At 42.7% G+C, this 27,930-nt stretch overlaps 1 protein-coding gene across 4 annotated transcripts in view; it reads left to right on the top strand.

The window, feature by feature from the left end:
- Positions 1–27,930, top strand: part of GRIA1 (glutamate ionotropic receptor AMPA type subunit 1) — a 120,606-nt gene that overhangs the window by 57,506 nt on the left and 35,170 nt on the right. For all 4 annotated transcript variants that reach the window (XM_065690183.1, XM_065690184.1, XM_065690185.1 and 1 more), the window contains 8 exons: positions 537–721; positions 5,673–5,726; positions 17,121–17,282; positions 18,362–18,529; positions 22,123–22,227; positions 24,349–24,459; positions 25,424–25,630; positions 26,765–27,135. In XM_065690183.1, coding sequence (XP_065546255.1) covers positions 537–721; positions 5,673–5,726; positions 17,121–17,282; positions 18,362–18,529; positions 22,123–22,227; positions 24,349–24,459; positions 25,424–25,630; positions 26,765–27,135 — 1,363 coding nt within the window. The remainder of the gene's footprint in view (positions 1–536; positions 722–5,672; positions 5,727–17,120; positions 17,283–18,361; positions 18,530–22,122; positions 22,228–24,348; positions 24,460–25,423; positions 25,631–26,764; positions 27,136–27,930) is intronic.

Below are 27,930 nucleotides of genomic sequence, written 5' to 3'. Positions count from 1 at the left end.
ATGTGCCTTTCCTCTGGAAGGCTGTTTATGTTATTTAGCCAAGATCCTTTTAAAAATGATGAAGTTTTCTGATGAGATGCTGCTGAGAGAGGCAGGGACACTGAATGTGATTGTGTGTTGTGATTACTGAGGATGTCCCTAACTCTAGGAGCATGCAGCCTAAACAGATCAAAGACGAGAAGGGAACTGTGGCTGAAAGAAATCAAGTGATTCGGGTAGTGACAGACAAGAAGGATGGAGATTAGAGCCCTTATCTGAATCCCACAGCAGGGCTTGATCAACAAGACTGATCTGATGATTAAAAAGGAAAACCAGGCCTGGAATCGTCCTATTTTCTGTGCTAAGACAGAAAAAGTGGGAGTCATTAATTCTAGCCCAGTTGTGTTTGGGGAAAATGCTAGACTATTAGCTGCTGTCTGTACTCCCAATGCTGTATCCAACATGGCTTGAGGCACCTACGCAGGCTGTCAGAAGGATGCAAAGATGCCATTCCACAGCTAAAACCTGTTTCTCTTCCCCCTCTCTTCTCATCATAGGGTTGTCTGTCCTACAGAAAGTGCTGGATACTGCAGCTGAGAAGAACTGGCAGGTGACAGCCGTCAACATCCTGACGACAACAGAAGAGGGCTACCGCGTGCTCTTCCAGGAGCTGGAGAAGAAGAAGGAAAGGCTGGTGGTGGTGGACTGTGAATCTGAGCGGCTGAACATCATCCTTAGCAAGGTTTGTTGGGTGGGATGTCTGGGAGGGGTCGTGCACGTAGGATGGGAAGGGTTGTTTCTCATGGAATAGCTCTCTTCTCCATACTTTTCTGATCCATGTCTCATGGCAGTTGTCATTGGATGTGGTGTGTGTGCATTGCAGCAGGCTGCTGAGCTTGCAGATATTCCTCTGTTGTGTTATTGTGGAAACTGTAAAGTCATATAAGTACTGGGAGCAATAATGTATTCATGCTGAGTGAGCTCTGCTGCTCCATGTTCCTCACTTGTTTGACTCCTCCGATGAGTGTTTTACGTCCTCTTAAGTCCCCAGTGAGTTTGCTTTGTGCTAATTCTTCCAAGCAGCGTGCACAGGATGTGGAACTTCCTCATTCTGCTGAGTTTTTCCCCAGTTTTCCCACCTTTTGTGAGTTAAGGTGGAGGTGTCCTCCAGCCTCCATGTGCAGCACTGAATTCTCACAACCAGTGCCTACAGAATAGAAATGCTTTTATGGTACGCATGTAGTGGCCTCAGGAGCAGTCTCCAGATCAGGCTAGAGCTCACCATCCTCCCAGGGCATCCAGGCTGTAGCAAGATTGAACGTTTCCAGCTCCTCTCATGCCTTGCAGCAAGAAGACGTGCTAATTCACAGCCATCTCCTGGTTGTTTTGGCAGCCCATGACCACAAGGCAGATGGCAGATGAAATAGAGGACTCAGTTCTGTGCCCTGCCTTACTCATGCTCAATCTAGACAGGTCACCCAGTAGTGCATACCCTGAGTTTCTGCATCCTCTTTCCACCATGCCTCCCTTAAAGCTTGCCCTAAGTCCTGAACATGGAAATCTGCAAACAGGAGATGAGTGCAAGCCCATGGACAGGTCTCAGCCCACACTTCAACTCCAGCCACAGCACCTTTACCTCTCACACCTACAGCCAAGTCCTTCCCACCACTGAGACTCCCGTCTTACGTGGCTTAGAAAGGGCCCTACCACCGGCGTTCTGTGACTACTGCTATCATGCTTCTCATAATCAGCTCTCTCTTACCTCATGCTTCACACATTGCCTTGTCTAAGCTACCTGTCATTTTCTGTCTCACATTTCAGCTGCTCACTGTTTGGGGCAAGGACTGCCATTTCACCAGCTGCACGGCTCAGTGATGAGCACAATCCATCCTTGATGGATGCCGCTGGGTGCTATTCTATTATATATAATAACATAGCGAGCAGGAGGTTTTAACCTCAAAGGTCATGCTCATGGAGGAGAGACCAGATTATTCCGGAGGATGAAGTCTTCTCTCTTATCATGGAGCAGCTGCAGTTGAACAACATGTTTGACAGGACGACAGGACCTAGGCAGTGAATTTGCCTTTTCCTCAGGCTTCCTTTCCCTCCAGGGTATATTGGATTTGTAGGGTTAATGAAGTTGGGTTTTTAAGCCTGGTTTGTCTAACAGAAAGGTAAGTTCTGTAGTCAAACGTTACCTTAATTTTCCTAATATGAACAGGAAAGTAAGTCTTTCTTTCAAACTTCTTCACATAACTGTTGAGTTATATGAGAGGTTGAGGTCCATTCCAACCCAAATTATTCTATGATTCTAAGAGTTTAGATATAAGTAAAGCTATTTGCAGGAACACTAAAAATCCAGATCTTGTGATCCTTTGTTCTGCAATGCTGTAAAAAACACCCATACCAAAGGAAAAAAGGAACAATGTGTTTTCCTAATAAAAGAGAGAACAATTCCAACAGTCATCTGTGCGTAACAGTCATCTGTGCGTCCTATTAGGAATAGGACTGTGAATAACTTTTTCAGACCTGTGTAGTCCGTTTTCATCCTCATTTGCCTTCTTATTCTGAGTCCACAAGGATTTCTGAAAGCAGAGGTAGTTATCCCACTGGTAGTTACCAGTAACTGGTAGTTACCCCCCTGGCAGGGGATGCCAGGTCTGTCACAACATGCAGATGACCGGAGGGAGTCAAAGGCAGTGCTGGGCTTGTTATCACAAGAAATTCAGCTGGGACTCACACTGGGGATGGCAGCTGGTCTCAGCTCACCGCACCAGCAACCTCTGTGTGGATGTCACTGCTCTGTTGGCCCTGTTTCTTTGAGTGTCTGAATTGTTCAAAGAGCTGCCTCAGCCTCTCAGGGACATTTTAATGCATTTATCTTCCTCCCTGACAAGCTTGTCTCTGTCTTTTCGGTGGCTGTGGATTTGTGCTCCCCAGTGAACAGAAGAGCTGGGGATGGCTGTTTAGCATCATTGCCTACATGTACACACTGGTGCTTGCACACACTTTTAGTTTTTTCTCCCCACTCTGTACACATAACACAAACAACCACCACTGACTCCAAAAAGGCAGTCCTCATGTTCTGGAGACAGTAGCTGTAAATGAGCCAGTGTTCAATATGTTAATGATGCATGGGGAAAATGACCTGATTTCTTTCTCAGAGATTTCTCTGTGTCATGTCTCAACGGCATGAATTATCTTTGCTGAGGTAACTGTCATTTATGAGCCAGGCCTTGGTTCATGGCAGGATATCCGCAGGGCTGCACTGTGTAGCTTAATGGGATAAGTATGTGGTGGGTTGTATTCCTTCAAAGCCCTGTATTGTTTCTTCCTTGTCTCTCATTAAAATGAGTAACTGGAATTTCTCCTTTGCCAGTGTTTCACTCTGAGAGGATTTCTCTCTAATAGATGTCAAACTGGCCCATTAAGAAGTGGGTAATGAAACCTAGGTGGCCCAAGTGAGCTATCAGCATGCAGCCTAGCACAGCCTCTCACCACGTTCAGGCTAAGTGATAAATGCTATTATAACCTCAGCTTGCTACCGCTGTCCGGACACATTAGGACTGAGCAAGCATTTTAAAATAAATTAAGATCACAAATAACTGTGTAAAACACAGGAAGCAAGCCTCATAATTCAGGTGGATGGGCTGCAAGATTAACAGCTCAGGGAAAGCTAGACTGCAACCCTCTCTGCTTCATGGACTCTGACACCTTATAAAATAACAAAGGGAGAGTTTGGGCAGAAGGAGCCAGTGTCAATATTGTTGACACTGGAGAAATGGTGAATTTGATCATAAATCTTAGACACCCCGTTGCCCTGGAGATTCTGCTTCCTCTCACAGGGTCTGGGACTTTCTGCAAAGGATGGTCTTAGATAATAAATGGAAGGGGACAAGTTGGGTCTGGTTGTGCTGCTCAGATCTGTCAATGGAAGATACTCAGAAAACTACCCTTAATAAGAGTGTATATCTTTATAGCCTGAAGTATACAGAGATTTTTTGCTGAGGGTCCCAGCCTGCTCAGCAGAAGCCATGCCAAGGGATACTGTGTGGAGAACCACTGGGCAGTGAAGCTGGTGGAGCTGACACTGGCTGAGTAAAGAACTGCTACTATATGAAGCTTTCATTGGAGTTAATTGCTGCCTCTATGTTAACGCTGGAAATCAGATGAGTTTTAATGTGCATACAAGAGCACTTCATCAGAGAAAGGCTAAGGCAGATGAACCACTTGCACAGAGCAAGTGTCAGCTTGTTTATAATTCATTTGGAAATCCTTAAATGGCTGCTCACTGTAATCTGGGAGTGCTGTCCCATGGGGAGGATCAGTCTGCGCATGCCCTTGTCTGACACTTCTCAAACACCCTGGTATCAGAGAGAAGACCTGGATAGACAAATTTCTCATCAAACCCAACACAGAAGTCTTATCGTTATCATTCTGGCTGTGAGGATCTTTCTGACCTCACTACTGCCTGGCAACATGGGCAGTAATTCAGAATCAATTCGTACAACAATGGAAATAAGAGGTAGTGTTGCCAGCAAACAAATCTTGTGGAAACAGCACAATTCTCCCAGATACTGGCAATTCTTGTTTTTACAGGTTCTCTTACAAGTTCATGTTGGTATGGGCTTGGTTGGTTTTTACTGACATCTTTCTGTACGTAGATTGGCTCAAATGCAGGTGGCGTCTGGCTCTAATAACCTGATAAGAATTGAACAGTGCTGTTGGAAATCAATGCAGAGGAATTCCAGTAAAAACATGGAGTCAGCAAGAACAATGTAATTTTTAGCTGTATTTTTTTCAGTATTTTTTTAAATCAAGGGAGAAAAAGACAGTTAGGGACCATCTCATCGATGACTTCATAATCACAGGCAAGCCTGCTACAGGTGGTGCCTTTCTACCTAGACAGGTGAAAGCTTTCCAGCTAAGATTGAAACATTCATATGTTACAGATCTGTAAGCAATTGTGTTGATAAAAGAGAATAAAAACCTAACTCTGCAGGCATCAGGGAAAAAGGAGTAAGTGGTGGCAAAGAGCATATATCAGGACACCATGAATATGAAGATATAAATAATCTCAATGAACATGCAAAGGGAATCCTTTGTGACTTGCCCAAGCAGCTTTGTTCTGGAGATGTGGTTTAAAGCAATCCCAATGCGTTAAAGGAGAAAGATTGTCCAACAGTCTAAACCTTCTGACATCTCGCTCAGGTAGGTGTCTGCAGCAGTGACTCTAGCTCAGACGATGTGCTCTCTAGTCTTGCTTGATGTTTCAGCTCCATTCATAGAACAAATGGATCCCGGCTCCCCACTTTGTTCCTTTACTGTCTGCATATAAATCTTGTTTAACCTTTAAAATAAAATAGGCACCACTGTTCCCTCCCCACCCCCCACTGCCCTGAGTCCATAGAAGACAGGTTTGTTTAGGTAGTTTATTCTTCCCTGCATGTGGGATCCACTTGGTGGTATTGTCCTGTCTAATTTCAGACTTGATGCTTAAATATTGTGTGTGAAAGCCTTGTACTTCTTCTAACAAGACTCTGCGGCTAACAAGACTCTTTTGCTATGTCTTCCTGTCCACAACTGAACAGTCTCATTGGGGAAAAAAGGAGGGAAGAAGGGCAGAAGAAAGCTCTTCTTCCCTAGGTTGTTCTTTGTTAAATATCTAAATATCTTTGGTTTTCATCTTGCAGATTATCCAGCTTGAAAAGAATGGGAATGGGTACCACTACATTCTGGCAAATCTGGTGAGTTGCCCTCGTTGGTGTTTTGGTTTTTTGCTATCTCGGGTATCTCCAAGATCCTTGGGGTTTTGTAATGGGTTGACCCTGATTAGACATTGGGGTCTTATCAGTTCCATCCTCAACTGGGCAAGGGAGAGAAAATATAACAAAAGGCTCTTGGGTTGAGATAAGGACAGGGAGAGATCACTCACTAGTTACTGTCATGGGCAAAACACTCTCTGCGTGGGGGAATCAGCTTAATTTATTACCAATGAAATCAGAGTAGGATAAGGAGAAATAAAACCAAATCTTAAAAACACCTGACAGTGATGGGGTAACAGGGAATGGGTGTTGTGGTCAATTCATCACACATTGTCTCTGCTGCTCCTTCCTCCTCAGGGGAGGACTCCTCACACTCTTCCACTGCTCCAGCGTGGATCACTCCTACAGGAGACAGTCATCCATGACTTCTCCAACATGAAGTCCTGGCATTGCCCTCCTAGCTTGTTTCAGTCATGCCAGCAAGAAGCTGTTAACTATTAGTAACAACTTGCTTTCTCTAACTAGTTTTCAGTATGCATCCCCTGTGTTTCACAGCCATCCTCAGAGCACCACTAAGGGCAGACCTGTTAATGATGATGCATTAAGATCCCTCTGACCTTCCAGTAAAAATAAAGTACTTATTTTCCAGCTTGGTGCTAAACCAAATCTGACTGTTATGGCTCCAAGGAATGAACTCCATGTAAAGATTTCTTTAAGGAAAGGACTTTCCCAGGGAGAGAAAGGAGAGCAGGGAGGAGGTGCCTGAGGACAGAGCAGTACTGGGCAGTGGCAGGGCATCTTTTTGGATCAATATGCTGTTCTTTCCTAGGAGGGTGGAGAATTTTTCTGCCTGTGGAGGTTTGGGAAGAGGTAAGAGAGAGAGGAATATCCTCAATCCATATGGCAGTTGGAGGTTTTCCACAGCAGAACAGAATGTGTTCCCTAGATGTGTCCATCCATCCAGCGGGATGCGCAGTGGATGATGGGCTGGTGTCAGCAGCAGGGTGAGCCATGCATGCAGGGTCCAGAGCTATTCTTCCTTCCCACAGCTGCATCTTCAAGGCAGCACCGGGTAAACTTTAAACTACCAATTAGTCAAGCAGTTGCTGCCGTTCTCCTTCTCTCAATCCCAAGATAACTCTGTAATTTACAAGACAAAAATGGCCACATAATTACCCTGCAATGCCCTGATACTGACCCGGCACTTCTGTGCTGGGTGCCTACCATGTAATTACAAAGTTAAAAATATTACGTTGTGCAGGGGGAGACATGGAAATTGTAGAGCAGCCAATAACTTCAGCTGCTAATTTTTAAAAAATGATAATTTGCTGTAACCCAGGTCCCGGTCCTCAGATCTTTATGAAAAGTCCCTTCATTAAAGTTAAGCAGGAAAGCTATTTGGAGTAGCTGGAGTGTGTCTATCTGCGCTTCCATGTCTACCCATATGGAAGGCTAAATCAGTCATATCACCTCTTCTTTCTGTATGGTTTCAGAAAGATTAATGCACTAAAGGCATGAGGTAGTCTAATCCTTACATGCAGGAGTTTTGAAGGACGTTTCTCTCTGTCTTATGATGCCATACTCTCCTGCTTTCAGGCTGAAGAAGTACCCTTTTCGTATCTTTAATTTGTTTTCTTAGCCTTTGCACAAGTGCTGAGAGGACAGAGCTGGCTGGAAGAGGCTGTATACTCAGCCAACATGGCTTATAAATAATTAACTCGGACCCAAAGGCTTTCCATTTCCCTAGACCCTCTGCAGGGAGATTCTACTCCCCAGCTGCAGCTCTGTGGACACTGGGTCTGGAGAGACAACAGAATCTAATGTACTAGATGCACTTTTCAAGCAGTTTAGATCTGGGGGGAGAAGAAGAAGAATGAAAGGAATTCAAGCTCGCTCTTCTGGTCTTTTTTGGTCCTTAAAACCTAGAATTATGCAAGAGGCAAACTGCACAGATATATTAATGAAAAAAATAAAGAGTAGGGGGTAACCAGGCAGCATTGGAAAACTAGAATTGCACACCTCAAGGTCAAGAAGGTTCTTTCCAGTGCAGAACAAGCTTTGGCATTCTGTGTGCACATGAGCAGGTTCAGATACCCAGAAACCAGATCAGTTTCTGTGATGTGCAGTACCCACATGACAGCTACTCACTACACTGTTCAGCAAGAAGAATGGCAAAAAGACCATGAAGATACCATGTTCCTGAGAACATATGGCAGTGAGGAAGGATGGCAAGCCTCCCTGTGCAGGGACATCCGGGGATGTTATAAGGGATTGGCAGAATGTGGGAAGTCAGCGTCTGGCAGGGCTAAACCTTAGCATGGATGCTCTGATCCAAGAGTTCACAGTAGGTTTTACCGCCTTCTAAGGACATCTCACTGCTGGATTAGAGCCTTCAGAGGGTGTAACATGCTGTAATTTATTCCGACTGACTCATACGCATAGTGGATAGACCTTAAACACCCTACATTTTCCCTTGTAGACAAGTCCTAAGATGACAGGGTGTGCATTGCCCACCCACACACACATACCCTCATGTGCACACCCGTATGCCTAAAAACCAGCCTGATTTTGTGGAAGTGGCTTGTTCTGGAGCCAATAAATTAAAAACTGCAAGTGCCTGAACATTTCTTTTCCAAATTATTTTAATCCAAGTTATTCTTTTGTCCCATGTGCTGGCTGATGGAGTGCTGATTTTAGGACTCTTTGAAATTCTTAGTTTTGGCTATATGCTTGTTCAGAGCTATACTCAGCCAAAAAACAAGCAGTGGCACACTACTGACCAGTTATAGCAGCTCCAAGCTGATGTTACATCAATGAGGCTGCAAGGCAATGCACAGGCTGAATCAGGCCTATAAGAATCATCCATGGAAGCATTTTGAAATGGAGGAATTCCCTCCCTGGTTACAGATAATTCATGAACAAAGGGGAACTGGCTTGCATTAATCACCGCTTGTTCGCCCAGCAGTCGTTGTCGGGTGAGCAGTAGTAAAGCACCAAGCAGAATTTGACAAGTAGCAGCAAATGAAAGCTGGTATTTCCTAGCAGGAACAGCTTTCTTTTTCAGTGAAATTGCTGTTGCCAAGGTGAGACAATAATATTTCTGTGTTCACAAACAAAATGAAACCGTTCTGCACCTTAGGCCATGGGCAGACATCCTTCTCTGAATCTGTTACGCCTGTTAAGGACACAGCCTGCTTTGTTTGCTCAACCCTGCTTGTCCCATGAAGGTCTGTCTGCAACATCACTGCAGGGGAAGTGTGCCTGTGAGCATCCTTACCCCTCCTTGAGGCAAATTTGGCGCTGTCTGTGGCTTTTGCGAACTCATAAAAACCTGATCCTCGACCAGCAATCACAAGAGTTACCTCAGTTCTCTTTTACCAGTTGCCAGCCCGGATACTTGTGAAGTGTACCAGCACTAGGGGGTTGTGATCACATCTCTCACCCTCTGCCTCTTTCTTTTTGGAACTCAAAGAGGTTTGGCAACTTTAAGAAGTGTTTGGTCTTGTGAGTCTTAGTTTTCTAAGCTTTGTTCTCAGCCTTTGAGAGCATCTAGCAACCACAAAGAAAAAATACAGTCAATACCATCAGAGGACCCAGCTTAGAGACTTCTGGGATTCCTTTCTTTTGATGTTACAGGCTTTTTCCCCGTAACCTCTTCTTCATGTATCTGTTTGTTCTATGCCAGGGATGTAGATTGGCTACTGGCAATAGTGGAAAACATCAGTTCTCTTGGGCAGAGAAAAATCTTTGTCTTAAAATAAGTGACATTGGTATGACCTGTCTTTAAAAGAAAAGTACGAAAGCTGCCACATGCAATGTTTTAGCCTTTTTTCCTTCCTAGCGACTTGGTCCAGGTTGTTCTTTTAGCAAATGCTCTTGTTTGAAGTTGAGTAGATAAGTGTATGAGATTGCTGATGTGAGGGAAAAGTAAAGATAAAAACACTGTTGGTTAGCAGAGGTAAGCATATTTTCCTGTGCCATTTTACACCAGCATGTGTCAGTGCCGTGTTAGACCACGGAGGATGTTTCACTTTTCAAGCAGTTGTCATAGCTTTAGAGGTTTCCAGCCCAGCAGCTTTGCCAGCAGAGTGGCTTGTGCAGGAGTCAGAAAATACATGCTGGTTTGGTTCAGTTCACCTGTGATTTGAATGGGCCTCTTTGATTTCCTCCTTGCCTCCTGCAAATGGAAGAGGAAGTTTGTGCACCACCAGGGCTGAGATGCAGTGACCTGAGCTGACACAGACAGTGAAGAAGGAGCACCCTCCCAAACTGGCTGTCAAAAAGGATGTTCACATCCCTGGGAAGCGAAGTTCTCCCAGCACAGGCAGAGAGCAGCTCCCCTAAAGCAATGCAGGACATGTACATCCTGCTGTGGCTGTGTGGGGACAGTCTGCTCTGCCCATGCTGGGTACAAGCTTAGTGCAAGAAACAGCATAAATGTGATGTATTGCACTGGCCGTGGGTCAATGGCTCTGCTCCTTGTCCCAAGCTCCTGATTCAGCTTGCCTGGAGCTAAAATGTTGCTCTTCTCAGTCTCCCGTCATCTTGAAAGCTGCCATGTGTATTTTAATCACCCTCAGCTCTTACACACTGTCTCCCGGCCCCTGAAGTATTGCTGACTGAAGGTACAAACAAGGTCATCAATGATCGGGTTTGCATCACTAGCTGATTGGAAACTGTTCTGTGGGAGTTTTGAAAGGATGTGTACAGCATTGGCTTCTCGTCATGGTAAGATCTCAAGATGCCTCATCTTGCAAACCCGATATTCTTATGTTGGAAATAGATGCCTTAGGTTATTTTTAGGTTTCTAAAATTATGCCAGTTAGACCTTTCCTCTTTCTGAGAGCTTGGTGCAAGTAGGGTCCTGAGAAAACTTGGTTTTCCAGGCAAAGGAAGACAATATAATGTATCAATGAAATTTCTGAGCTTTGAATTTCACTTCCAAAGGGCTCTTCTGTGCTGATTCAAAAACTACCAAGCACAAGAAACCCTTATAACATTATCTCATCTGAATAACTGGTGGTAGAAGACACAGCAGTGCCCTGAATTAATTTCTGCTTGAATTAGAGTGTCTCATGTAAAAGAAAATCATCTGGTTTTGATACAAAAATTTCCCACGTGGGGGAATATGAACTGCAACCTTGGAAGGATTTTTGCAGGAGCTAATGAAGGCTCAAAAGCATGAGTGACTTGCTGTGGCTTAAAAAAAAGTCAGTGAACATCAGGTGAACAACTGACAGATTTTATTACAGCCGTTGGAAGGAAAATTGTGTTTGCTTAAATCTCAGCAAGAGGGTGTTATACTAACAGGTTTCCTCAGCCTTTTGCAGTCTCCTAATCCATTACCCCAGCTCAACTGGCAAAGGGTGATGTGTAAATCTGTAGCATCTTCCTCATGGTGACTTCATCAGTGCTTTTTTCTAGTCATAACTTGCCTTGTTTCAGCTGCTTCCATCTGATTTATGCTTCTGTTTGCTAGACCAAATATTCCATTACTATCATTTTGGTCCTTGCAAACTGTGATCAGGTTATCCCTTAATCATGTCTTTGATTGAAGTCCTGGCATCTGTCACTACACAGCACATTTCTCAAACCTTTAAATCAGTTTCTGCTCTGAAAGTTCTCTAAAGCAAACATCCAACAAGAGCATCTGTCCCTGTGCCAGGACTGAGGTTTTCAGCAAGATGTGTATAATCATTTATAACCAGAATGTGCTACAGCAGTAGGATAGGGCTGATGCAAATAATATCACAAAGAAAATCTGTACAGCTGTACCAAAGAGAGAGTTACTGGTTGTTTCCTGCCTCATGTCCTTGAAGCCTGGATTCTCACCTCATTTGGTTTGCTTTGCGTCCATAGACCATGACAAAATAGACTCATCAGTCTGCAGGCTTGGGACCCTGTCTGATAGTTCCCCCTCCTCCCATCTTTCTTTTCCCTTTCTTTTTCATTTACTTTTATGTTACAGTGAGGACTCACATGTTTTGCTGCCACAATGAGATCTGACACATTAATAATTGTGCAGAAGAGAAGAAGGCTTCTCCTGTTGGAAGTCTTGCTAGAACGAGACTTGAGCAGATGGGCTCTTTTTTGACGTACCCTCATTATTAATACAAAGTGATGGGAGTGAGGAATGATGCTTCACTAGGGAAGTCAAGCTTGAAGATAATTTGGTATATTAGAGATGCTCCTTCTGGAAACACTCAACTTCTTGCTCCCTGCAGAAAGCCACTGGCATACCTTGGAATGACAGGAGCCACTTTGCATTCACTCAGCTGATCTACAGCCATTCAGAAGCAATTGTTTGCTTTGCAATGTTTCTTACAATAAAGTCTGCTAGGAGCAGCAGTCTGGCATTGCAAGCCATACATGGATGCAGCTAAAGAGAGCTGGCCTAGTTTCCCAGTGCTGCCACAGGTTTCTGTGGCACCCACCCAAGCTCACGGTGAATTGCTTCAATGCTTTTTGCTTAAAAAGGAATATTTCAGTGTGTGACTTACAAACAAAAAGAGAAAAAAGAAAAAACATAGGCTCTGGTCTCTTCATCCCAGATAGAAAGGGACTAAAGAAACCTGACACTGATTCCTGGGTTTTAGGTTCTGTTTTAGGTTCAACCTAAAGGACTGTTTTAGGTTCAACCAACAAGCCTTCTGCAGGCAACTCAAGAGAAAGGGGCATTTTCTGTCTCCACTCAGTGCTGAGCTTTACCAGTATCAGGGGGAGATCCGGAGGGTTTGGAAGGCGCAGAGAGGAGAGGAAATAGCAGTGGTTCTCAGCAATGTGGCAGTCTTCAAGGAGCCTCATGTCCTTTCTCTCAGGGAAAGCCAAAACTTGGAGCAAAGGCATAGAGAATTTAGGCTGTGCTGCAGGGAGGTGTATGAGACAATGAGCTACAGCCTGCCCAGAGCTCAGCCCTTCCCGCCTGTTACTGCAGATTCAAAGGCACAGTTTTACTGCAGGGAAAGTGCCAGCAATTAACACCTATTTACTGAAATATTTAGAGAATTTGGAGGTTCGGGGCAGTGGCTGCCTGCCTGTCAATGTCTGGGTACAGAGGTGAGGCTGCTGCTGTCTCTGGCTTTGCTGTGGGCTGGGATGGTGTCCCAGAAGGAGCAATGACATCAGTGTGTGGAGGACAGTAAGGCAGTGAAATATGAGGGTGAAAGGAAAGAAGCAGGGAAGTGGTGCTGGCAGATTTGAGGAGGGCCATGCATGAAGGAACGAGGCTTTCTCTACACTGTCTGACTCACATCTGCACTCCCCACTCCACGTCTTGGCTCCTCATGGTTTCTAGGGTACAAATAAGGAAACTGGCTCATTTCTGGGGAATTTTCTTTTCAAGACAAATCCTTCTTGGACCAGTTAATTAAGATGGATTCATGAGGCCCATTCCAAGTCATCAGTCTTCCTGCATTATGCATTTCCGTTGATGACTGAGCCCACAAGCAGTAGAGAGGAATATAAATGTGTGACTTGCTGACACCTCTCCCATCAAGCAAGGCATAGAATGGGACAGTAAAACAACCTTTGGCTGAAAATTGTTTTCAGTTTGAGAACAGCATGAAGAGCAGATGCAGCAAGGAAAGCACAATGAGGAAAAAACCCTTCCCAGTACTGCTCTGTTTTCTATTTGAAGGCATGAAGGTCTGTAACAGCCACCCGTATGATTTACTAGCAGCAGAACTTCTGCATGTAATTGCTTTGTGAGGTTCATTAACGCGGAGAGTAAAGTCCCTGGTATAGGCTAAAGAGCATGTTCCCTCCTTTGAGCTGAGCCTGGCTGTTTCTGGAACTGTATGTTGCAGATGCTGTGAATCAGAGCAGGGGTAGGAGGAAAGCTGTCTCAGCACGGATGGGTCCAGATTTCCATGGTTTATTGTCAGCTTTCTAATTTGATGGCATTCAGAGAAAGCCAGGCATTTTCCAGGCACACACAAGACAGGAGGCCGTGTTCTCTGTTTTGCTGAAATGATTTTGCAAAGTGAATTTAAATGGAAGGGACAGCTAATCCTGCTCAAGGGCAGGGGGTGGGCTGACTGACGTGGTGTCCCTTCCAGCCTGGTTCTGATGGTCCCCAAAGACCTGTGCCTGCAGTAGTGTTGTCTCTGCTGGAGTACCTATGTACAGCGATGATCTGGGGCCATGTAGAGCTCCAAGTTGCCTCTGGGTTCAGCGCTTGGGCTGGAGTATGTGTTCCTTATTTGCTCCTTTTCCACCCTAGGGTACCGGCAGTGCTGTGTAGTGAGGTGAAGCTGGATACCTGCATGTCCAACAGATATATCCCAGATGGATGAGGTCTAAAGAGCCTGAAGAAAGTCACATACCACCAAATTCCAGGGGCTCAGCTTATTTCCCTGAACATCCCACAGTGCTCCAGACATGGCTGCAAAGCCAATTTTTGCCATTATTTACTGGCAATTTCTTGAAATGGTTTTAAAATCAATTGACCACTCTGTGGGACCACAGAGATCCCATGGAGTACATCATTCCAGCACTGCTCACTTCTTGCTGTGTTTGATTGGACGGCAAAGGAAAGAATTTCTATGCCATTGCTTTCCCAAAGCGGTTGATATTTAACATGCTGCTGCCAAAGCACGCCTGCTGCCCCTCGGTAGTGGGTTGCAGTCTTTCCTTAGTCAATTTTTAAGAATTTATTTTCCATTTTCCAAATAAGACCAATTGAAAACTAAATAAAAGATTCGTTTTATTTTTTGTTTGTTTGCAATATGTGGCTATAGTTAGTACATGGTGACAGATGATTGATGACTTTTTATTTGCAAATATTGCGATTCTCCTGTTCTCTTGTTTCCTACAAGCACTGACTGATATACCAGAGAGACAGATAAACATATTTAATTCCTGATGCCACTTTGTCAATAGAAGCATTTTCAAGAGACAGTTTGTGTCATATCTGATATTTTCTTGTTTATATGTTAACCAGCAAGAATTTACCTCCTCTAGGAGTTATTTCTTACTATATCTGACCCCTGCTATTCCCAATTGATTGGCTGTCATGTCACCCAGACCTGCTCCGAGCAGATTTCAGTGGTGCAGTGATTAAAGGTCCTTTGTAATTAGAATCCTTCCTATACTGACCTTTTACTGGGGCATGTGGAGAAAGTATAGCAGGTGGTAGCAGTTGGTAGCATCCAAAATGCAAAGCTATATTCAAGGTTAATGATGTCCTCAGTGGTCCCAACTGCCTTAAACAACTGGAAAACCTTCAGAGGTCTCCACACTTTTTAAAGAACCTGAATTGTGTCAAAAATCAGTGAGGAAAAAAGTAGTACTATCTCTGGGAAGAAATATTTTGTCTATTCATATTATTTTAAAGCTTTCTGTAGATAAATCACAAAGAATATTGTTAAATTCTCGCTTCAGTTTCAGAGTGATTTGGTTTGGGGAAAAAGTGAAAAACAGTGTTTTCAACCACCACTGTCTCGTCACTGGTGTTGTAATCTTTTTTAGACTTTTCCTATTTAAATCTGCTTATTGAGGGGGCTAAATACACCAGACATCTTACTCATACTCTGTTGAGAACTTGGGCTTTTCTTTATGCCTTTGCAGGCCTTCCAAGGAGGAGCTGGTGGCACAAACTTCAAGTTGCTGTGTGGTAGTTTCTTTTGACAGATCTTTTTCCCCTGAGTACCTCCCAGCAGCAAAATGTCAGTGTAATTTGGTCCTGGCCATGAATAACCAGTTGGCAACCTGTGAGGTCCCTCTTACTGAACCTTAGGAGCTCTGTGTGTCAAAAAACACTTGGCCTGAAATGCATTAAGATGTCAGGGACAATTATGCTGCTGCATTTCCTATTCATTAATCACAGCTCTGGCTTCCTGAAACCCCTACGCTAGCAATTACAGACAAGATTGATGTGGGTTTAACCAGCATTCTGAGGAATGCGTACACACAAAATACTACTTTTTTTTATTCACCAAAATCACGGCACTTTGAAGAAAAACAAATCATCTGTTTCAAGCACCTTTACACCTATATCCAATCCTCAGCCTTATAAGTGGATGCCAAATTGCTTACAAAAAGCTGGAAGAAAAATGTAAAAGTCTTTAAAGACATTTTTGAGTCATTTAAGACTCCCTTGGTCTGACACTGATGGGAGAGGCCAATTTAGTCTTTTCCTTATAATCTGTTCCCTAAACAGGTTTCCATCTAACAGCTTGATGCTGGCTTTGGAAGTTAATGGGCTAATTAGCTCCCTCAGTATACGCACAGAGGGCACCGTTTTAGGAACCTGAGTGGTGTCTCCTGGGAATAATGTGACCTGGCTTTTTTTAACTCACACCATCATCATATGTCTGAGAAGACTGAGAACATGCAGTAGCAGGGCAGAGGAAAGGCAGGGTTCAAACAAGCTCTTCTGGTGCTTAGGTGATTGCACTGTGCACAGCCCTCTAATTCCTTTTCCCTCATGCATTTTGGTTGCTGATGGTACTGGTGGGAATAATTGACTACAACTCTCATGCTTGTATTCCAAAAGAAGAAGCACCAGACCTAAGCCTGTCCCGTACACAGCAGCTCAAGCAGGAGGGCAGAGTCTCTTTTCAAGCATCTACTTTGTACAAGATGGCACAGCAAACAATTTTGCATAGCAACAGCATTGAAGAGATAGGATCAAAGCTGGGAGACCGAAAAATGACCTTGCAGTGTATTTCTGATTATTTTTTTGCCTCTGACTCAACAGGAGTGACTAATCCTACAACGCCACCCTAATACACATGTGTATTTGTGCACTTGGGTTTATCACACGCAGTGGGCAGTAAGTAAAGGAGAACAATAAATGAAAGAAATGTATTTCATCAGTAATGTGAAATCCAAAGAAGTAGCCTTTTTCTCCCAAATTAGCAAATCGTATAAACTGACCTTTCTAATCACGTCCTTTGACAAGCTGACCAACCAGACACTCCTTGTTCTGCTGAAAGTTCATTCAGGATTTGATTTTCCCTACAAACTGTGATTTGAGAAAAAGTAGCCTATCCATCGGTGACTGAGTGCATATAAGTCGGAGCTGGGGAATAATTCTTCCTAATATATTTTGAGAATTTGATTAGTTCCATCCAAGCATTATACAGGATATATTTTTTCTGTTATCCTGCTAGCTCTCTTGCAAATGAGGTGTTCTTAATATGACCATTTGTGTCCCTGGGTGGAAACTACAGGATATGTCCAGCTCAGAGCCTGTGAGAAAGTCAAGTTCACCCCACGGCCAGGGAAGTGGTGACTCTTCACATAGGACTTTACCTCTCAGAGGGAAGAGATTTTCCTAAACTGGCTGCCATATTCATAGATAGGCAGGATTCCTTTCACCCACCTATAGAGGTGTTCCTCTAATGAGCTTCTCCTGTTTCTTTCCTGTACTAGGGATTCATGGATATAGACCTGACCAAATTCAAGGAGAGCGGAGCCAATGTAACTGGCTTCCAGTTGGTGAATTACACGGACACTGTTCCCGCCAGAATCATGCAGCAGTGGAGGAATAATGATGCCAGGGAGCATCCTCGTGTGGACTGGAAGAGGCCAAAGGCAAGTGGTAAAAAAAAATCCTTTTAATTTAGGGCCCATCTGGCTTAGTTCAATCTTGCTTTGCTCTTTAATCTTGCTTTGAAACCCTGTCACTTAATGTAATTATGGACATCATCTGGTCCAGGTGCGTCAGTACTGTCTAAATTATACTAGGCAGTAGTTGCTGCCTGCTAAGAAATACACAAATTACTGTTTCACTCAGTCTCCCAGTATTTACCCTCTGCAAAGCTAAGGGTTAAACATCTCATAAGGTTTGGTATATTAAAAAATGCATAAACAAGAAAAAAACTCCTTAATTCCTTAACCTTTGGCTTGTTTACGAGATATCCAGTGATAATAAAGTCTTTGCAGATGTTCTCAATATTTCAAATCAGTGTGTACAACTGAGAGGAAATACATTTTAATTCTTAACACAGAAGACCCTGAAGCTGTTGAGGGGTGGGTGGAGGTTGGGACTTTTTCTCTCTGACATTTGAAAACAAATACAATTGTGACAAACACTCACCAATAGAAATGTCAACTTTGGAAGTACTAGTTTAAGAAATACATCAATAGGTGATCATAGGAAGAGGAATTAAACCTAATGGTCACTGTTCATGCTAAGAGTTTTTCACTTTTTTGTACAAGTTTCTGCTTGAATAAACTCATCTTTTGCAGAATTTTTTGCAAGTAGAGTTTTCTGGTCTCCATCTGTGACCACAAAAGGTCACTTGTTGCTTAATTTTGGGTATGTCACATTTACACTGTATAATGTATTCCTTAAAAGTTCAGGTCAGTGATTCTGATTAAACACAAGGACATGGGTAACAGCTTTTAAGGCTGTGTCCTCTTCAGCGAGTGCAACCTGAATCCGCATCAGGAGCTTCTCCTTCACTCTCCCATCCTCTGGGAGAGAAGGCACTAACTTACATGGATCAACAGGGCAGTAATAATTACAGGGAGCAACAGGCTGTTGAACTTCATAGATGGAAAGATGAAAACAGAGCAAATCATCTGGAAAGCTACTGTGAAGCAAAACAGTATAGCATACCCAAGGTCAGCTCAACCTAATGGGCAACATACAACTCTTCTCTTTCTAGTACACGTCAGCCCTAACATACGATGGGGTCCGGGTGATGGCTGAGGCATTTCAGAACCTGCGGAGGCAGCGGATCGACATCTCCCGTAGAGGCAATGCTGGGGACTGTCTTGCCAACCCAGCCGTGCCCTGGGGACAAGGCATCGACATCCAGAGAGCGCTGCAGCAGGTTTGAAACCCAATGTGTGCACTGCAAAGATGGCTGAACACAGCCTGTGGGGGGGGAAGAGGGGTGATGAGCAACAGAAATGTTCAAACAGATTGCTTGGGGTGAGGAACTGATCCTCCCAGAATAGAGCCAGGTCTCCTAAAGAGTTCAGGGGTGCATCCAGCAAACTGCTTTTCCTTGTACCGTGCAATGTGTCCTTGCCTTCTGTAATTTCTGTTGAAGTTCTGGGGTGGAAAAGCCAAAATATTATCCCATAAAATCATGGGTCCCTATTTTGATCTTCCTCTTCCCAAGGTAGATCATATTTTTGCAGATCCTTTGACGCTCTGTGAACTCAGCTTCAGCTCCAGACTGCTAATGAAGCTTAAAACCATGTGAATTCTGCCTTATGTGTTGGCTGTCATCAGAATGTTCTCAGAGCCCAGATTATAGCTTGTTTCATACTGTGAGGATTCATACAAGTCCTAATAGCAGCCATTTAGATAGCTTAGTCCTTAAATCTGATAATCTTGCCTTTTCTTCCTGCATAAAAATTCAGATTCTTGAATAAATAAAAATACTGCATGAGACTTACAGCAAGAGAGAAAAGCAACACACATTTATCAAAGACTTAGATAAAATATTTTAAAATCTCATTAAATTTCAAGACTGATATTAAACTCTAGCATTTTTCTTTATTTTTTTCAGACAAAAATAGATGGATTCCTTGGAAATACTGCTAGTTCAGTGTTATCCAAACAGTTTATTCTACCTTCTTTCATTAACTATGAAGAAGGCAAGAAGAATAAAATTATTTTGGTTAATTTGCATCACATGTAAATACCCTCAAGGACTTTGTTTTGATTTGGTTTTGGCTTACTGGTAAACAATTCTTTTAAAACCAAATCTTGCATCTGATTTGATTTTATTGCTTGGATTCAATTTTTTCCCAAGCCTGTGATTGACTTTCTATATGACCTTGGGCAAATCACTGCCATAGCTTCTCCAAACTTATAATAAAATCAGCCTCCATGATGCATTAGGGAGATCAGTTACCTAATAAACACAAAAGACTTGGAAGTCTTCTGATGAGCAATGGGTTCTCAAGCATTTTCCTTTATTGAATTTATGAGAATAGGATATCAAAATTAGACAACTAGACAATACAGTTTTGTTTGTGTTGGAAAATCTCCTCTGAAGTTTTCTCATCTTTTCATTAAAACAATTTCAAAAGTCTTATATTTTCAATTGTTGTGACTTTGGGGGAAAAAAACCCATGGAGAACCATTTGCAAAAGTTGTTTCTTTACCATTGAAAAATTATAATTTAAAAAAGGTTTGACCAGTACAATTGCGATGATCAAAATGAAAGGCTCTGAAACAAGAAATCTCCTAGGGAAATCTGAACTCTGAATTTAATAATTATCCAGCATTTAATATTGTAGCAAGAAAGAGGCAGGTGGAAATAGAAGAACTTTTGATTAGATTGAAGGTGTGAGTTATCATTTCTGTAAAGACTCACAATTAGGGCAATTCTTACAGCTATTCACAGTGTGCTTTCTCTTCACCTCCCATTTACTAACACCTAGCATTTTATAAGCTTAACATTTTAAAAGCGAGAAGTTTGTGTACTTATTTCTACTCAAATACCTGCAGTATGCTCCAGAATTGCCTTATTTCTCTCTGCTGTCGGAAGAAACCATGTATGGCAGGAGCAAAGATGAAAAGCAATTTGAAACATTCTGCAATTTTCAAAAGCACAAATCTAACACATGTCAGCAAAATGTATGCTTTTATTGAAGAGAATTACTTTTTTTTTTTTTCCCCGAGGAAAATACTCACAAAATGTTGTTTTAAACCAGTACTCTGAGGTTTTAGTTGTACTTTGAAAAGATTACGATAATTTTTAACAGATTTTTTTTTTTTTTAACATCATTTGGTTACCACATCTAGTAAGCAGGTAACTATGTGCTGACTAACCCTGTAAACCAGAAGGCAACAATAGCATCCTTGTGCTCCAGCTCCCCCAGCAAGGAACCACATGCCTAAAAATGTTCCATGTCTCCATCTGATTCTACTGGTGCCTAGCACTGTTGTAATCAGTCCTCACTGAATTTTGTAGTAATTCAGGGGATATTTTAAAGGGTGGTAAATGATGGAAAGGTTGTGCTGCATCCTCCAGCATGGATGGGAGAGATCCCTTTTGCTGTTTCATTGGCACATAGATATCACAGGATTAAGAATTCATTCATTCATATAGAAGAAATTGATTCTGTCCACCTGCCTTTTAGTGCATGTAAAGCTACAAACACCCATGACCTGAGCTTCAGGGTTGGTCAGAACCTGAAAAGAAAACCCAAGGGGCCATGAAAAAAACAGCTTGGGAGTGCTTAAGACAGTGGTGCTTTTGCAGTGTATCTGTATTTTATGGGCATGTTGTGTCTTGTAAGAAGGGAAAAGTATATTTCTCCAAATGTCACCAGGAATACCACTTGACTTGAAGGAGCTGCAGAAAATACTGGCAGATGTTGATTTTCATGACAAACCTTTGCAATAATCGTTGGAAAACAAACACACTTTAAACAGATTAGCAACAGATTTCCTCTGTAATAATATATCCTCATTTCTTCACAGTGGGTCTTTATTCTGAGCATCTCAGAGTACTTAAAAAGGCTGCTAAGTACCTGTTCCCATTTTGCATGTGGGAAGACTTCAGCTGCAGAAGCAATAGATATGTCCAAAGCAAGTGGAAGGGCTGAGAACAAACCTTTAATGCCCAAATCAGTGGCATAAGCACTTCTCTTGATGGTCTATTAGAGAGACCCGAATTTACACTCCTTTTCCCACCTTCCTGATCCCCACACACTGTATGTCACTCCAGTCGGAAGCCCTTCTCCACACCATGCTGGGCACTTTTGCAGCAATTCAAATGGCCACAGTGAGAGGAGGAATTCAGGATATGGGATGTGACATGAACAACGTTCCTCAGCTCGGCAGTGTTATCAGCAGAGATTTATGATTTGAAGTTTCCTATATGAATTTAATTTACAATATGAAGTTGTCAGGTTTTATTAAGCTGGTGAAGAAGTAATTACATTTGCTTGTCAACTGGTAGACTCCTCTCTGTCAAAAGGCAGCAGCTGGGAGCTGTGGCCACAGTTTCATATTTCCTCCCAATACAGTTCCTGATTTGAACTGACAAATTCTTCACCAAATCCTGACTCCAGGTCAGATTTAGAAAATACCAAAAAAAATCCTCCACAAAACCCAAGGAGTTCAGAGCTGATTTAGCTCATTGTCACATCCCAAGCGGTGATGTGCTCACACATCTGAGCTAGCATCTTAGTGCAGTAATAGACCACTAAGTTTCAAGAGAAAGGGGGTTTAAAAGAAAAGGTAAGTTAAGAGAATGACCCTGCACAAGGCCAGGCATGCTGTAGAGAACAAACCTAAGTGAAAGCCAGTCTCAGACAGATGTCCTGTCTCTCCTGCAGGGATCTGAAAGATGTGACAGCACCCTTCATCCTTCTTTCCCTCCTCTCTTACTGCTGCCAAATCACCACCACATGAGATCCTGACCAATTTGCTCTCCTCATTGATATTTATGTCTTTAAGGTCCGTTTTGAAGGATTGTCTGGCAACGTTCAGTTTAATGAGAAGGGACGGAGGACCAACTACACCCTCCATGTGATAGAGATGAAGCACGATGGGATCAGGAAGGTAAAGTAGAGAGCTATCTGAGATCCTGTGTCAGGCACCAGACTGGTGTTCGAGTTATGGTATGGTTAGGTCTCAACAGATGTTTCTGTTCACGAGAGCTTGTATGTGGAGTCATGACAAGTGCGTCCCCAGCTCCCTGCATAAGCAAAGTCAAGCACTAGGGAAAATTAATGGAATATTGCTAAGGAAATACAACATATGGAAGGGGTTAGCAAGAGCAACAAAGGCATCTCAGCTGTGGGGCAGGGATTTCCAGGATAGTAAAAGCCTGGCCAGCTAAGCCTTGCTATTGGCAGGACATATGGTCTCAGGCACAGCTGCACAACATCTGTTTTTCGCTCTCCTGCTTTTTCAAGGATGAGCCAAGGCAGAGACAGGTTGATGTGCTCTGCCCTAACCAATGTAGGTGACCCTTTTATGTTGACCTAATTCTGCTGTCCTTGAAGTGACAAAAGCTTTACCATTAACCACATCCTGATAACTACACAGACATCATAGCTGTTCTGGAGTCTTGATCTCTTTCTATATTTCTGTATCTTGGGCACTTTGAAAAATCCAGCCTTGTTCAGTAATACTGAGCTCTTGAAATGCTAATCCTTTGGAAAATCTGACTCCATGTGCTTATGTCCCACTTCAGATACTGCCTATCTGAAGAACAAAGAATAATTCCATTATTCTGGTGACAAAGGAGAGCTACTAAATATTTTGGAATGGGGCATTCATTGGAATCCCTCCATATCCCCTGAATGCCCTGAAAAATAAAATACATGTTTGAAACTGAGAAAAATAACAAATAGTGAAAGTTCTACATTTGCAGCCCCTACCCCAATTCATACTTACACCTGAGAGCAGTTGACGAGAAAGATCAGCCCACCACAATCAAGCAAAAAAGGCACATTTCTCAGGAAGAAAGAAGCGTGATTTTGAAGACATACAAAGTGATCTTCCTCCACGTGGTATTGATAAGAGCAAAAATGCTGTGTTATGTCCAGTTTGGGGCTCTGAACATGAAGAAGGTGGCAATCTAGAGAGACCCTAGAGGAGAAGAAACAGAATGGTTAAATATCTTGATTTTGCCATTTATTTACTGACAAAAATGATACATTTTGGAAGACATGTACATCACAGCCATGATGCATATTGTATTTTTGAGATCCACCACGTTAGCAGTGCAAAACAAACATATGTGTCTCCACTTATGTTGCACTGAGGCAGAGCTTTGGAAGTTCTTTCCTCACTCTCTTTTTGCCTGTGCAATGAAAAGAGATCAGAAGCGCGTGTAGATTTTTTTCTCCTGAGCTATTATTATCTCTAATCTGTCATCAGCAGGCTGCTGGTCATGCCCTGTGTTAATACCCTTTCCCATTTACTGGGATAAGAAATTCCTTTCACATGAGCAGAACTCAGGCAACTTCATCCTTACATGAGGTGATGGAAAACCTCTTATAAAATCAAGTCCTCGAAGTGGATAACCTCAGCAATGATCTTCCTAGTGATACTCAGTGGCACTCTGCTTTACCAGCAAGCAGTGATAGATCAGCCCAAATCCCTGATTAGTAATAAGCACAACTTAGCATGAGAATTCTTTCCATTACTAAATTGTTCAGTTTATTCATAACATTAAACTTCTTTGCATTGGCCAGGGTTGGTTTTTTCTTCCTCACTTGACTTTTTGTCTTGTTGTCTCAAGATGTGCTGAGTCAGTCCTACGTTCATATGGGCTTTCAGATCCAAGACAGCATTTTAGCACCATGTAGCATCTGAACATGCATCAGGTATGCTCACCATTAAAAAAATACTCTAAAGTTACACAGGGCAAGTGTGAACTCTTGGCATAGGGATGCAGCTGGGAATGGCGATAACCCCCCAGTGCCATGTGCATAATGTTTTTACGTGCATACAAGAATTGTGCATATCGTGCACGTTATTTTCAGGCTGGAGGCATAGTGGGATGGGAAAGTTCCTGGTCCTCTTAACAAAAGACATCAAGAATCAGGAGAGGAGATCTTTTGTTTGGTATGACCATACAGAGGGATTTGATCCTGCTTGGATAACCCTGTTACCATATCCTGGCTAATATTAAGAGATACCGATAAGATATCCTGGGTTTGTATTTGGCAGATTGGTTATTGGAATGAAGACGAGAAGTTGGTTCCAACAGCCATTGATACTCAAAGCGGCAATGAATCTACAAGCCTCCTGAACAGGACTTACATAGTCACAACTATCCTAGTAAGTGCTGTTGCTTCTATTCCAGCTCTCCCTCTACCCCATCTCCCTGATGTGCAGACTCCTTCTCCCCGCCCCCCCTGTGTGCTCTCCTTTGCACTGTATCATTTTTATAATAGCGATAACAATAATAATAATAATAACAGCACTTACTGTTCCTGACGGGTTCATAAAGGTATGTGAAAATTACTGTAGCTAATTAAATAGGTATTAAAGAGCTCTCATGCTTAAGTGTAGAAAATACAAAAGATTATGACAAGATAGTAGAGGCATCAGTATAGGTAAATTAGGACCATTATACCTGTGCTTTGTATTTAGCCCACAGAATGGGGGCTGTAATTCTGGGAAGGATAAGCTGTATTGTGCAGAGAGGCTGAATCATAGCTTTAAAAACAAATCTGCATTATAATCATGAAGGAATAATATGTATCCCCTAATGTATGGTATCATGTATTGTGTCATTGTATAAGCTTACCCTGCAGAAACATGAGATTTTACTAACTTGTTTGTTGAACACTCTACAGTGAGTCTACAGAGAAGACACAATACCCAAACTGAATTAAACAACTTAAAGCTCTCTCCTCCTGTCCAGCAGATTTGATTCTTCCTCTGCCCACACATACAGACAAGTCTTTAAAAATTCACAGCTCAGATGCACTCAATATCCCTTGCAGAGCTGCCCTGAAAGATTTGTTGCCCCCATTCCCCTGGGTATACTATTGCCCTCAGGTCCATTGCTGCAGAAGCTGCACACAGATTCTGCATGAATTAATAGAAAGTGCCACAATAAAAATCACACTTCATACATCCCAAAATAAGTCCACAGTGTATTGACAGTGCTCTTTGGCACACAAACACAAAGATAGAGCATGGGGACCAGAAGCTGCACACTGGGCTCTAGTCTAAGCCCCAGATGTGCACCTCTAGGATGTGTAGTGTGGCTCAATATTGGTCTTCTCTGTGCCAGGAAGACCCATATGTGATGCTCAAGAAGAATGCCAACCAGTTTGAAGGCAATGAAAGGTATGAAGGTTACTGTGTGGAGCTCGCTGCTGAGATAGCAAAGCATGTTGGCTACCACTACAGGCTGGAGATTGTCAGAGATGGGAAGTATGGAGCCCGGGACCCCGACACCAAAACATGGAATGGCATGGTGGGAGAACTCGTTTATGGGGTGAGTTTCCAACCTTATCCATTTTCTTTAGCTCTTGGTACTTGAGAACACTTTTAAGCTCCAGAGTAAGAAGGAACTGTGCCTTCTGTCAGCCTTACCTGTCTTGAGGACTGCAGCTCTGATAATGCAAATAATCAGCCCAAGTAAAACATTTTAATTTAGGGAAGGACAGCACACTTTGTGACTATGGAAATGTCAAAATGGCTCCTTTCAACAGTTCCAAGATTCTTTTTCTTTCCATTTTTGGAAGAACAAGCATTGAAAGGTCAAACTTTCCCATGGGCAGAATCTTCAAATTTTACCCTATTTTATATTTGCATGATAATGGCAGGATGAAAGAAGGATAAGATTTCAAACACTCAGACTGGTGAACAGTAGGACTAGACTACTTTCTGCCTAGCCACTCATTTCCAACATCTTGGATATACACCTTCACTCTACACTTGTAAATCTGGTTCAGCCTGGTAGCTCACATTCTGTGGTGTTTAGGTCATCCTTTAGAGGGGTCTAATTTTCCCTTGTAGAGAAAGGGGAAATTAGTGTGGGAAGCATCAGAGCCCAAGTCTCTGTGTCACTGTGTTGGAGCAGGGAACGATCGGCCTCCTGCTAGTAGCTCCACTGCATATACTGACAGCCATTTCAATGCATTTGCCTTTCCACTTTCAAGGTGGATTGTAAAATAAATGGAGAGTGCACATCAGTGTCACTGGAACATTTTTCCTATTCTGATGCAGTCAAAAAGCTGTTCCTGATGGAAGCAAACATCCTGGCATCCTTTTTCAGGCAATTGGCATTTTCCTTGCCTCTTTTGATGTCTGGATGACAAAGCTCTTTCAGCGAAAATCATCTGCATCAGACTGTGACATCAGTGGATAAGTCAGACAAGAAGAGCTAGGTGGCTGCAAAAAGAAATGCTGTGATTCCAAAACATGACCTGGTAATCAGTAGTGATAAAATTGAAATATTCCACCAATATTATGGGATGCTGCTTTTTGCCATTTCTCTTGCAATTGGTTTTGTGTGATTTTTTCTGAGATAGCAGGGGTAAACAGAGATCAAAGGAACATAAGCTGGAGTTAGTAGATATACTTTTATCCCCAGAATGGATATCTCTTTTCTGTCTCTCCTTTTCAGAGGGCGGATGTGGCTGTGGCACCATTAACCATCACTCTGGTTCGAGAAGAAGTTATAGACTTTTCTAAACCGTTCATGAGCTTAGGTATATCTATCATGATAAAAAAACCTCAGAAGTCCAAACCAGGAGTTTTTTCCTTCCTGGATCCTTTGGCTTATGAGATATGGATGTGCATTGTTTTTGCCTACATTGGAGTGAGCGTTGTCCTCTTCCTGGTGAGTCGCTTCAGCCCTTACGAGTGGCACACTGAGGAATTTGAGGAAGGACGGGACCAGCCAGCCAATGACCAGACAAATGAGTTTGGGATATTCAACAGTCTCTGGTTCTCCCTAGGAGCTTTCATGCAGCAAGGATGTGATATTTCTCCAAGGTGGGTTGCCTTCCCCAATGAACCTTTTTCCAGTGCATGCGGTTTAATCTTTGCATGATTTGAGCAGAACAGGTTCTTTTTGACCTTCCTTCCTGAACCATTGTGTGGTTTTGTGAATCAGTTACAGATTCAGAAAGGATCCAAGGGATCACAGGTCTCTCAGCCATGAACTTAGAACCTCAAACTCAAAACCGCAAAATACCATTCTAAATTTATCCTGGGAAATTCTTTCGACGGCATTTACAGAAATGCAAACAAGATTTTCTAAAGCAAGCCAATTGCAATCAGTTTTTGTCAGTCGTTCATTTTATTGTTGTTAGAAGTAAGATCATTTTAACATTATAAGGAAGCTATAAAATTCCAGTAAAGTAGGGAGAAATAGTACAGTAGGTACCCAATGAAAGGTTATATGGTCTCTGCCAAACATTATGGAGCGCACTGAGTGGCTTTAAGTATTATTGGGCTTTATAAAGGTCAGAGAAGTACAAACGCACAAACTATATGTCTGGCAAGAAATGTCTATAATTGAAGGATCTTTCTTATGGTCTGTGTATATTCCCATGAGGCAGGACCAGACATGAGCCAGGGATAAGTTTTTTGACACTTCCAGAGTTCTGTGTCCAGGGGAGATGTCCTTAAGGTTTATGAGGCTGAAAAAGGGTTAACATGCTGTGGCTTGGGATGTGGATTGTATGTATCCATCGTTCCCAAGAGGTGTACTCTGGATGTTGGGTGAAGGGAGAGCAGCTCTAGCACCAAAGCTGCTAGATGCTGCAGGACAGTTTGTAGGACACA

This window comes from Lathamus discolor, chromosome 10, assembly GCF_037157495.1.
Source record: "Lathamus discolor isolate bLatDis1 chromosome 10, bLatDis1.hap1, whole genome shotgun sequence".
Lineage (NCBI taxonomy): Eukaryota > Metazoa > Chordata > Aves > Psittaciformes > Psittacidae > Lathamus > Lathamus discolor.
This window is presented reverse-complemented; position numbering and strand designations above follow the sequence as displayed.